We start from the raw sequence: 12,674 nt of genomic DNA on the forward strand, positions 1-12,674 counted from the left end.
AGGAAAAAAGTAGTCCTACACTGGCATACAAGCTAATACAGGACATTAATGCTTTGAAAAAATACCTGATGGGGCACTATTTTAATAGCAGCATTAGAAACTTAAAGTGTATTCTTAGAGTGTATTTAAAAGTTGTTTGCTGCAAATTTTTGTTTTTTCATAATGGTTCCATGAGATTTTGCAAATGTATTCATATTTAAGAGTGTATTTAATAAACAAAATGCGTAAAAGGCTATGAAAGAAGTTATGTTCATACTACCATCAATTATTCAATCTACGAAAGACTGAATAAATGGTTTATAAACATTAAAAGAACCTGATTTGGATAATTTTATAGAAACAAAATACAAACCTAAAAACTAATATGTCTTGACATTAAAAAAAGAACAACAAACAAACGGAATTTAAAAAAAAAAAAAAAAGAAAAAAGCCCCTCACTTCTCCACAGTCTCTCAAATTTGGAACCATAATCCATAATGCTAGATTTTGCATTATTATGTAAACTAGTTTTTCACAAATAAAACTAATTTTTGTGTTAATGTAAAATCTATGCAAATACATGCAGTCATTTATCAGGAAAGCTGACAAGCATTCCATATTGGAGAGGGAAAATGAAACTGCCCCAAGAATAGAGGCAATTAATTATTTCTGTATTTTCTCTTCCTCTGTCTTGAGGCACAAAAGTTATCCATCCAGTTAAAACAGCAAATGAAATAAAGAGATTTTTTTTATTTAAACACATATGGCTTTTGCCTGCAATACTGATCACCACAAGGTCTACAGATGCCCGTGGCTAAATTGTACGCTGGCAGATGCACACAAGGGAAAACTGTGTTAATGCGGCGTGGTGAATAAAACAAATGAAGAACTGAATTTCAGGGGGGTGAGGGAGAGAAGACTTCTTTTACCCCATTGAGATACACAGTTTGCCTACCAAGAGTGGATTAGTTTAGTTATAAATTTAACCTGAAAAGTTTTTTCTCACACCCTATGTCAAAAATCAAAGTAGCACATGTAGAAGAAAACATCCACGCAGTTCCACACAATTTTGTAAGGTACGGATTATAAATAATGGGTTTGCCAAGACAAATGGTTATATTATTTCACTTTTACAATTAAGGGCTAATAATACATAATGAATGTACTCACAGAATATAATGAGAAAACTGTTGTCCAACATACTTGCTATCATTTTTTACCTATTTAAAGAAGAAATCTCTTGAAGTGTAGCTGCAAATTGCAAGCATTACGGCACAACCTAACATATACTCTCTTTCTTCTGAGTGCTACTACGAGTTCTGCACTTATTAATTGTTCTTTTTATGAAGTTATTTTAAAAAAATGTAAGCCAAAATTAGCCAGTTCGTTCCAGGAAATAATTTGCAGAAGAAAACAAGAAAGGGAGATGGTAAAACATTCACTGAAAATAACACAGAATCATATTGATTGCCGTAACTTCTCTCTGAATAGGCCTGTACACACTGCAGAACTTTAAAATTACAACTGTAATGACTAAATAAAAAATAGTAAAGAATATATTTACAATGACATGTCAAAAATGGATTGACATGTATCTTGAGTATGTCACACTACACAAATCCACCCCATTAAAATCAGTGTCAATAAAAAAAAACATTTTAAAATTTTTTTCCTCGAAGTTTCCTTTAATTGTACAAAATAATTATTCTGTAACAACCAAAACTGTAAATAAAGAAGATTCAGAAATGTGAAAGAATAAAGAGATCTCCTTTGCCTCAACTAAAACTAAGGACACTTAAGAAAGAACATTGTCACTACCCTAACAGGTACACCATAATTTTTTTTCTTCTTTTCAATGGCACTAATGTATTATGGGCCCAAATGGCAAAATCTATTTCTACTATTAAGAAAAATCAATAGTAATATCACTTTAAGATAAACAGGTATTTCCATAAGCAGCTAGTATTTCTCTTTCAACATTTGTATTGGAGATTTATGAAATTACAAGATTATGTGTTACTCCTGTAGTCTTTCTTATTTCAATGACACTGGCACTATGCCACAAAGGACCCAGTTCTGTATATTCTGTGCTAGAGCTAGGCTGAAAAAATGGTAGGGAAAAGTAGAAAGGATGGTAGGTGATATATAGGTTAAATTTTCAAACCCAAGTAAGAGGAGAACTAGAGTTCTTCTCTTAAGACACTCAATAGAGACCTGGATAAAATATTGTGTTCTACAATGACAATGTTCTACCAGTTAGGGAAAAATGTTCAGAGTGTTAGTGGGAAAATCAATACATTTTAAAGGCCAAAAGATCTAAGCACCAAATTTTTCCTGAAGAGGTGTTTCCCCTTCGTCCTTAAATAATAAGTTGGTTGACATGTTTATGTTACAGTTATAGCTAGGATATTTTTAGGAACAATGAATAAGCGTTTTTAGCAAGTAGGCTGCTCATATTTAAGACTGTTAAAAGATTATGTACCTCTTGGGAGTTATAGAAATTGCCCTGAATATGTGAAAGTACATGAAAAATACAGGTTTGAGATCTTGAAAGCATAATCTTCCACTCATTTCTCTGAATAGTCTCACCCTCCTCATAAAGCCTTTAGAGCAGATTAGGGAAAGCATTTTTCTGGGAGCATCTTGTTAAAATATGGACAAAACAGCACAGTCCTTTCTCAAGAAGCAAATTCAACGCTATTGCTAAAACACAATGTAATTAATAGGGAAGTAGAAGAGTAGACGTTTGGGCCAAAAATATATTTCCTCACCAATGCACTATTTGATACTTCAGATATTTTGAAGACACATTGTATTTCATACTGTTCTTAACCTCCAAGTGTTATCCCACTTTGGCCCTGATCCTGCAGATAACTGCCTGTGCACTTGACTGTGAGGCTAAAGAAGCCTCTGACCCCACCAGAACCAGCTGAATGTTTCGGTAACCATGTGTGCATTGGCAGGATCAGGGCCTTCATAAGGTTCAATGAAACGTATTAATCACTCATGACCAACTCACTCAACTCCTCCCTTCACCATTATTTGGAAAGAAAATACTGGAAAGCTATACACTACATTAAAAAAATAGAAGTCTGCATTGAAATATGTTAGGCATGTCTTTTTATAGCTAAATCAAGATAAAGTAAGTTACACAGGTAATTTACCATACCCATGCCATTGAAAGGGAAGAGGACAAGTTTCGTTTTGAGTTAGAGGTATTTAACATGCCCGATCTATTGTCAGCATGAAAATTAGGAATAAACACACAACATGACAAAATGTATATTAAAAGATGGTGCTTACAGCTTCATATAAGCTAGTGTTCAAAGATGTTAAGCAACATGTTTTCTGCTAATTTCAACAGCTCTAGCAGCTACCTACAAGATGATGTAGTTTAGTTTGCTAGTCGATATGAAACCAGCTTATAGAAAAACAGCATTCACAAAAATAAGTATGTTCAAGACATACCATCCTTCTATTTCAAAAGGGCTGATAAGATGTTGGGTTACTCATAAAACATAGCATGAACAAGCTGAGTGATGCCGTAATTTATACAACGATGCATTTCAAATGCTCACACACTTCAGTTCCGCCTTACTTTCTCTAATGCTCTAGTCCTCTCTCAAACAACATGTTCCAGGGCTAGAAGTTACCAAGGGGAAAGGTTAGTTTAGACATGAAGTCTTCGGAAGCTGCTCATTCAACAGATACAGCTTTATTTTCAAGGTCAACGTTGAATATTTTCAGTCATTTAATCACATACAGCATGAGAGAGTAATGAGAGTTCTGCAGTGTTGGATGACCCACTACAGATGTAGCAGATTACAAAGCACTAATCCCCACTGATTCCACGCTCCTCTCGCAGTTCAGCAGAGAAGAGCATTCTCCAAGCAGGAGATCTCTTAAAAAAAAACAAAACAGTGTTGGACTGCTTAAATAAAACGCTGTACTTTAAGGAATGTCTGGCTTTGGAGAAGCTGATGGAGAAGTGAACCAAATGAATAATTCAATGCATTTTTTTCCTGCTTGAATGTTTCTACAGTTCTAGCTAAAATTACAGTTGTGCAAGCTCTATGTTTACTTTTGAGATGTAACATTTTAAAGAAAACAAATCAATTATTGGTTTTTTTTCCCTTAACAGATTGCAGATTAGAGGAATTTAGAGCATTAACAGTTCATCCGTAAGACCTAGGATGACCAAGTCCAACAGTAATGCAAACTCTTCTCATTATTTTTTAATTATTATTTTTAATGGGAAGAGAATACATACAAGTGTTAAGTTTAGCACTAATGAAAGCTAATTGTGTACTGTAAAAAGGAGCTATATCACATTTTTTAAAAAAAGTAAAAAACATTTTTAGAAAACTGTAGATAAAGGAAGAAAAATGTTTGCATACCTAATTAGACAGAAAATTATACCCCAAAATCTAAGTAATGAAGTGTGTAAGTTCTTTAAAATTGCACTTTTGCAAACACTACAGCAACTTACATTTAAACTTCACTTTTCATTTGTTCCTAAATTTGAAAGCGTAGTCAAAAAGTAAACTACAAGTAAGAATACGGAAAACTGCAGGTACCATCAACTTCTATCACAAAAAAAATGACGCTGCCTATTTTATATAATGTGACACTTAAAGCAAACGTGGCACAAATATCTGTCTTTAGTTTTCCTACTTGAAAAAAAAGTAAATTTATTGTTGCTGGCAGGATGATATGGATGAAATAACCAGGATGAATTGAGGGGGGGAAGGGGAGCCAAGAAATCAGATACATTCAATGAGCCTTCAAACTCACTTCAGCAGTAGGAATAAATAATTTAATCAACTCTGCTTCATTTTTTTTCCTAGGTCCCTAGTACAATAGGCAGATATTAAAAAATAAAACTTTAAAATTCATGAGCAGTTGTGTCTGGAAGAACTATCACTATATAATAAGAAATATAAAGTGATATCAAAGCAAGCGCTTTGTGTATATATTCATCTGCATGTGCCTTTTAACTCACACTTTTCACCATATGAAAAGGAATTATTGGTGAAATTTATATATGGCAACTTTTATCTTTTTTTCAAGGTACATTTTGGGGGCATGGGCCAGTACCGGCAGTCCAAGATTTCAACGCCATTTGGCTTTTTGGCTAACATGAGCACTACGTGACAAGGCTCTGTAATTTGAAAGATTAGAAATAACAAGCAGAGTTCAACAAATGCTGCTATAGTACTCCCTAATTAGGGGAAAATATCTAGAAAACAGTAATTTGGTAAAAGTCACCAATATCATATGGTACCATTATCATGACAAATGATCAACCATCATTTTAATGAGGTGATTTTAATCTCAGTTTTCCAGAACAACTCAATGCATATAAAAATAAAATTCAGTGATGAAAAGGTGTTCCTTCCTTTTAGAATTTATGAAGGACACATTAAGAACTACAGAGAAAAACTAACTGCAGTAAGTGGTCAGAAGCTTTGAAAACATTCATATTTTATATCACATATAGTCAGATAGGTAATCATTTTCAAATGTAAACCAAACCACCAACTTCTTGCCATGTAAAACGATGGGGTCACCTTAGCAGTTACATTTCAGTGGTTGATGGGTGTCAGCGATGCCTAAATCCACAAATTTTCAGACTATCAAATGTTTATTGTGTATGTGTGAAATGAAATGATGTAGCGAAGTTAATAGCAATCTTTAGTGCTAAACATCACCCAGTCAAGGCTAAGGCTAGCATTTCCCATAGCCATCAACATACAATAAATACATATAACCTGCATTACTTGATATCATAAGTTAATCTTGGCATTATATATTGAAAGCTCAGGTTTAGGATATAAGACGTATTTTTTTTTAAATTCTGCCACATTATGAAAATTAAGACTATTGACAGCTTAAAGGTCCGACCTATCGCCTTTTGCCTTTAGAAGCTGCATTTACTGAGCTAAAACCCACAGGGCAAAAATAAACAAAACCTCGCCCGCATCTTTTCCATCTTCAACGTGCAGCTGGAGCGCTGGGGAGCTGAAGGGGGGCCGGTGTGCCCCCTCCGCAGGAAAGGACTGTTCCCCTTGGCGGAGATGGGAGGAAGGGACAACCTTTTGTCCGCCCGCTTTAACTTTCGTTTTTACACGGCGCTGGTATGTAACCTCACGGGGAAGGAGCTCGCTCTTATTTAAATCGCAAAGAAGCCGCTCCCGACGAGGCAGGGCCGGAGGTTTCGCGCCAGCCGGCTCCGGGGCCGAGCGGCCGCGCCGGGGCAGGGGCCAGGGCCAGCACCGCCGCGGGCCTTCCCCCGCCCCAGGCGGTCCCCGGGACCCGTCCGCCGAAGTTGGACCCAACTTCGCTGCTTTTCCTTCCTCCGTACAGCCGTGCCCTGCTCCGGCCAACGCCGCACCCGTGTCTGAGGGCAGGGCGCGACCGGCATCGCCCCCGGCCCCGAGGGGCGGGCGGGAGCGGGGCCGGAGAGGGGGGGGTCGTCCCGGGCCCCAACCGCGGGGGCAGTGGGGCGGGATGTGCCGGGCCGGCGAGGTGCCTCCCCCTCCCCGCCCGCCGACGGCCTCGCGGCGCTGCCGCCGAGCCGGCTGCTCGGCGCGCCTGGAGCCCGCGGAAGCGGGGAGAGGGCCGGCCCCCGCCCCCGCCGCGGCCCCCGCCGCCGCAGGTTCCCCGCGCACCCGGGGGCGGCCGCCGGTAAGAGCAGCAGGGGACGGCGGCCCCGGGGAGGCGCCCGGCTGTCCCCTCGGACCCCGCGAGAACGCCTGTACGTGCCTGCTCGGGGGAGGCAGGGGAGAACCGGCCCCGGGGAGCCCGCAGCCGAGCGGCCGTGCGCGCCGCCGCCCCGCGGGGGAGGGACGCGGCAGCCCCGGACCCAAGGTGGCGGGGATGGCGGCAGCGGCCAGCGGCTGCGCTCCTCGGGGCGGCTGGGGAGGCGCCGGGACCCGGAGAGCTTGTGCCGCCGCCGCCGGACCCGCCGGGGCAACAGGGAGCCACGCGTGTCCTGTCCGGCGCCCGCCGCCTGGCCGGGATCTTCCCGGAGGAGGGAGAAAAGCCGGGGGGAACCTAGTCCCTCTTGGGCCGAAACAGCCAGAAAGCGGCCGCCCCTCCGCCATCGGCTTCTTCGGAACGACCTGTCACCTGCAGTTTTTCAGCGAAGCGCCCCAAGGCAGACCCAGCCCCGTTTTGCTAATGGGCAGAAAACGATTCCCGCATCAGCTTCCGCCTAGGAAGCGGCACGGGGAGCACCCGTAGAAACGCCAGACCGAGCGAGCCAAGCACAAAGTCAGAAATTCTTCGTTATGTGCAATAAAGTTGGTCACATTAATATGTTGAATAAATGTCGTGAAATGTTCTTTGCGGTATGACTTCTCCTTAGCGATGGATATGCCTGTGACAGTTACTTTAAGAATTAGTAATCGGGCAGTAGATTAAAGATTCCAAGCGATTAAAAGCTTTGCTGTTTTTTTTTCCTTAAAAAGCATATAATTTTGGGTTCTCTTGAAGTGAAGCTCAGTAAATGCAGCAAAGCAGAAAAGTTTGCCACGCCAGCTTATTTCCAAATAAAGGTCCTGATTACTAACACTTAAGATACCAAAGGAGAAATTTGCTAATTACACATCGCACACACAAAACCCCAAACTGTCAGATTAGTAGCATGCCAGCATGTTTGCAGCCGCTAGCATCCCTCCCGTGTGCACATTTACTAAACGCAGCTTGCTAGCAGAGCTCGCTATACGATAAACCGTCCAGGTTTGAAATTAATAGATACTTATAGTGCGTCTCAAAAAGCAGCTGAACATCCACTCTTCACAACATATTGGAGCGCTAGACGGGATATAAAAACGAAGCTAAGATTTGGCAGAAGAGATTTACCGTTCATATCTGCTACTTGATTTCTGGAGGGAACGTGAAAAAGACCTGACAGATACGTTTAGCGATTGATTCTCCCTTCATAAGGTAAAAACACAAAAAGCAAGGCAGAGACAATGCCGAAATGCATTAAACCTCAAAATCGATTAAAGGCCGTCAGAAGAACTTTTAAAACAATACAAATCGTGGACTTTTGCGCAACGTTTTATTCCAAAGGACACTAAATTTGCCGTGAATCTGCTGCCTCGTTCACCGGCCGGTTCACGAGAGGAAAAAAAAAACACCAACAACAACTTCTCGCTTGCAGTTAGAGACAACTATCAGGAGGAAAGGACAGCGTGATGTGACGCCAAGTGTGTTAATGAATTTACGCCTCTGCTCCTGCAGGAGCGAGCCCGGTCTGTAGCTCCCTAGTTGATGGATGCCCATTAATACACCTGCATCCCCGCCTCGGCCGTGGGGAGGCACGCAGGGATTCAGTGCGGAGCGGCACGGTTTTGCCAAGTCCTTTCGAAACGTCAATACCCTTCAAGTTACACCCAAAGGAGAGCGATTTCTCTTGATTTCTGAGCGTACGGATGACCGAGGTGCTTTTTCTGCCAGTAACCTTCTACCTTTCTATATGTGCCTGCGTGTGCGTGCGTGTGTGTGTCTGTGTATACATATCTATCTCCTAGAGAGGGATTAATTAGCCGGGTTTGAGCTGAAAGAGGCTGCAGTGACGAGCCCAGTGGCGATTGGCCGCCCGCCTGCCTGGCCCTGCCTTTATAATTTCCACACGAGTGCATCTGGGCTCTTATACAAACCAACAGCCAGCTTCTTCTGACATATACACACACACACACACACGGCACTATTTTCCACCATCTGATTAACCACCCTGCACACACACAGTGATTACTACGGGAAAACATAAATAAATACGAAGAGGTCTTATTATTTTGACTACTGGAAGCCTCGCTGTGTCTCAGTGCAACTTTTGTTTTTCTTGCTGCTGGGGAAGGTGCAGCTCTCGATGCTTTCCTCTCACTCACGGACCCTTTAAAAAAAGGGGGAGGAAAAATATCGCCCCCTCCAGTCCCCCGCCCGTCCCCCCCCCCCCCCCCCCCCCCCCCCCCCCCCCCCGCCACACACACTTCAAGACGGCTGATCTAAAAAAGCAGGAAGAGAGCATCTGAGGAGCAGCAGCCCCAGCGCATTTTGAAAAACATTTGTTACATTTCAGAGTGCGGCAGCCTGTTTCTCCTCTGAAGTTGGCTCCAGCCTTAGCAGCCGCATTGGATCCCACAGCCTATTGCGAGACTCCGGTATACAATCCGGATCTCTGCCCCAACATGATCGCGGCCCAGGCCAAGCTGGTGTATCATCTGAATAAATACTACAACGAGAAATGTCAAGCCAGGAAAGCTGCCATCGCCAAAACGATCCGGGAAGTCTGCAAAGTGGTGTCGGACGTGCTGAAGGAGGTGGAGGTGCAGGAGCCTCGCTTCATCAGTTCCTTGAACGAGATGGACAATCGCTACGAGGGGTTGGAAGTCATCTCCCCCACGGAGTTTGAAGTCGTGCTGTATCTGAACCAAATGGGGGTTTTCAACTTCGTGGATGACGGCTCCTTGCCGGGCTGCGCTGTGTTAAAGTTAAGCGACGGGCGCAAGAGGAGCATGTCCCTCTGGGTGGAGTTCATCACGGCGTCTGGCTACCTCTCCGCTCGCAAAATCCGGTCCAGATTTCAGACTCTGGTGGCTCAAGCCGTGGATAAGTGCAGTTACAGAGACGTGGTAAAGATGGTGGCGGACACCAGCGAAGTGAAGCTGAGAATCAGGGATAGGTACGTCGTGCAGATCACTCCGGCGTTCAAATGCACGGGGATCTGGCCGCGGAGCGCTGCCCACTGGCCGCTTCCCCACATCCCCTGGCCGGGACCCAACAGGGTGGCGGAGGTCAAGGCGGAAGGCTTCAACCTCTTATCCAAGGAGTGCCACTCTCTGGCCGGCAAGCAGAGCTCGGCCGAGAGCGATGCCTGGGTGCTGCAGTTCGCGGAAGCCGAGAACAGACTGCAGATGGGCGGCTGCAGGAAGAAATGCCTCTCTATCCTCAAAACCTTACGGGACCGTCACCTGGAGCTGCCGGGCCAGCCCCTGAATAATTATCACATGAAGACTCTGGTTTCATATGAATGCGAAAAGCATCCCCGCGAATCGGACTGGGACGAGTCGTGCCTGGGGGACCGGCTCAACGGCATTTTACTGCAGCTCATCTCCTGCCTCCAGTGCAGGAGATGCCCGCATTACTTCTTGCCCAATTTAGACCTCTTTCAGGGCAAACCTCATTCGGCCCTGGAAAACGCGGCCAAACAAACGTGGCGACTGGCTAGGGAAATACTTACCAACCCGAAAAGTTTGGAGAAACTTTAGAGGGTAACTATAAAACCGACCTGACCGATAAATCTGCTTGTTTCCCGACGAAGTTTAAGCTGCCTGTTCGAGAAGTCAAATATTTCGACCTGACAATGCAAGTAATATTCTCTTTTAAAAAGGAATACAGCTTAGGCTCTTTACAAAGAAAAGCAAATAAGAACAAAAGCAAGTATCGTTCCTATTATCTTCGTCACAGTTTTGAAGTTCCCCGTGAAAAAAAAAAAAAGGAGGGGGGGGGGAATGAAAGTATATTACCCGGAAAGCAAAATTGGCCGTAATTTAACATGATTGTCACCATTCTGCCTAGAAACGGTACCAACGGATTATTTAAAAAAAAAACAAACCCACCCTGGTATTTTTATGTAAACCCTCTGTGAGTAAAAGCTATTTGGATATGCCACCTGAACAAACCCTAATGTACCTTTTGATTTGTATCAAATATTGTGATCTCACATTGTCTTGGAAATTGTGGATGTTGGTGTTTGTGATTTGGTGAACAGAAGTTAAATTGCCATTTTGGATACTTCAAGGACATTTTCTGCTAAAGAGAAGATACCATTTAAAAAGGTAGATTTTATCACGGTACTTTTGTTAATTGTCTTTTGAAGTGTCTGAACTTAACAAGTTTACATTTTTCGTTTCATATATATTGCTTGTTCTATTTCTAACATTCCATAAATATACTTGAAATGTTATTTAAATATATTCAAAAGAAATTTGGATTCTGCTTATATAATAACGCTTGAATATTGGAATTATATATTTGAAAATGCACTTGAAATACACTGGATAATTACCTTTTGTGATTTAGATTTTAATTTCTGTTGCTGATTTATTTAATTACAAGCTAATAAATGAAGTAAAATGCATATGAGTAAGCGTTTCAATACCGGATCAAGTTTTCTACTTCAAGAAACACAAGCAGCTATGTTTTGTGAATTTTGCCTTTCTGTTGATAGTTGCTTAAAACCTGTAAGGCAGAAAACTTAAGGGCAGCCGCCTGTTTTTACGTTTTGAATAGTTTTGTAGAACAGGGAAATACTGGTGGTACAAGCACATTAGAATTTAGCTCCACATGACCATCAGCAACTGCCAGACACTGATGTAGTTATTAATGCAGTAACACTTTTTCAGCCGTCAGAAAAATAAATCTATTTTCGAAAGGTTTACTACACGGCTCTGATGTGTTTCTGCTCGATTTTGAACAAAGCTGAGGGAACACAACGTATGCCTGAAGCAGTCGGTGTACTGAGTGAGCAGTGAGCCTGATAAAACTAGCATTTTGGAGCAAGTAGTAATAAAGAAGAAAATAAAATTTATAGGTGAAATGTTCAAGCCGGCACCAATAAAGTGAACAACAATATTACTTCTGACCTACAAATCCGTTATGAATGTGATAAGATTGCCAGTTGCACTCCCAGAAATCAAGCCCCTGCGCTCCCAAGGCATTCAGAGGGAATAACATGTGCGTGCCTACAAAACTGCAAGTGAGCCAAAAATTGCCTATCTGTACTGCAACGCGTGGTCCTTCTCAGCATTTCTCTAAAGCGGCTTTAAGAGCAAAACGCGAAATAACAACGAGGATTTTGTTTAGTACCCTAACAGTCAACAAGTGCTGAAAGAGGCCAATCGCATGTGTAACACTCACTAGCAACTATTTCCAGTGGGTGCACTTTAACGAAACCGTTATACTCAGCGATGATGACAGAATCTCTTTTTTTCCCCGCACTGACAAGAAAGTTTCGAGTTTGAGAAATTATTCGTCAAAGAGAAATCACCTTATTACAAACATATTCACACGAGGTCGCTAGCATTTTCTTGGAAATTATTTATGATATTTCTGCAGTATAAAAAAAGAAACAACAAGGTCTTTGTAAAAGTACCTCCCCTATTTTCTCTCTTCTAACATTTTCCAGAGCAATAGCAAAGAAACAAAGAAACAGCGATAAAAATAAAAAGAGATGCAGGCGAGAGCAGCGCCCTGTAACACACGTCCCTTCCGCACGCCCCCTCCTCCCGCCGGTGGCAGCCCCCGCTCCGTTCCGCGGGGAGGAAGCCACGCAAAGGTTTCTGCTCAAGTCACGCACCCTTGCTCTGTTGCGGCTGGGCTGGAGGTTTTCGCGGAGGGGGGTGGGGGGCGCTGGGGAATTGGTAGTAGTAAATGACTTCAGAAAAAAACAGAGCTTTGCCAGGAATCAAGTCTTGGGTACATGCCTATTCCCCCTTTCTTCCCCCCCCCCCCCCCCCCCGAAAAATAAGCATTAATTTGCATTTCAGCAGTGTTTACTCAAATGCGCCGTATTTTCTTGCATGTAAACAAACGTTCTTGAAATAACGGGATTCTCCGATATCCTCAGAAGGAGTAAAACCCTCCGCTGTGTCTCGGGAAGGCTGCGGGATGAGACTGCTGCTCCC

At 42.8% G+C, this 12,674-nt stretch overlaps 2 protein-coding genes across 3 annotated transcripts in view; one reads left to right on the forward strand and one right to left on the reverse strand.

Annotated features, from left to right (window-relative positions):
• The window catches only part of NBEA (neurobeachin), a 560,398-nt gene that overhangs the window by 160,077 nt on the left and 387,647 nt on the right, over window positions 1-12,674 (reverse strand). The window lies entirely within an intron of this gene.
• Window positions 9,068-10,431, forward strand: MAB21L1 (mab-21 like 1). Its single transcript, XM_068395173.1, has one exon. It carries the CDS (start codon window positions 9,177-9,179, stop codon window positions 10,254-10,256), a length of 1,080 nt encoding a protein of 359 aa, XP_068251274.1. The 5' UTR covers window positions 9,068-9,176; the 3' UTR covers window positions 10,257-10,431.

Source organism: Nyctibius grandis, chromosome 2 (genome assembly GCF_013368605.1).
Source record: "Nyctibius grandis isolate bNycGra1 chromosome 2, bNycGra1.pri, whole genome shotgun sequence".
NCBI lineage: Eukaryota > Metazoa > Chordata > Aves > Nyctibiiformes > Nyctibiidae > Nyctibius > Nyctibius grandis.

Coding starts and splice junctions, on each gene's coding strand:
- MAB21L1 (XM_068395173.1), top strand. CDS start 9,177: ATGATCGCGGCCCAGGCCAAGCTGGTGTATCATCTGAATAAATACTAC.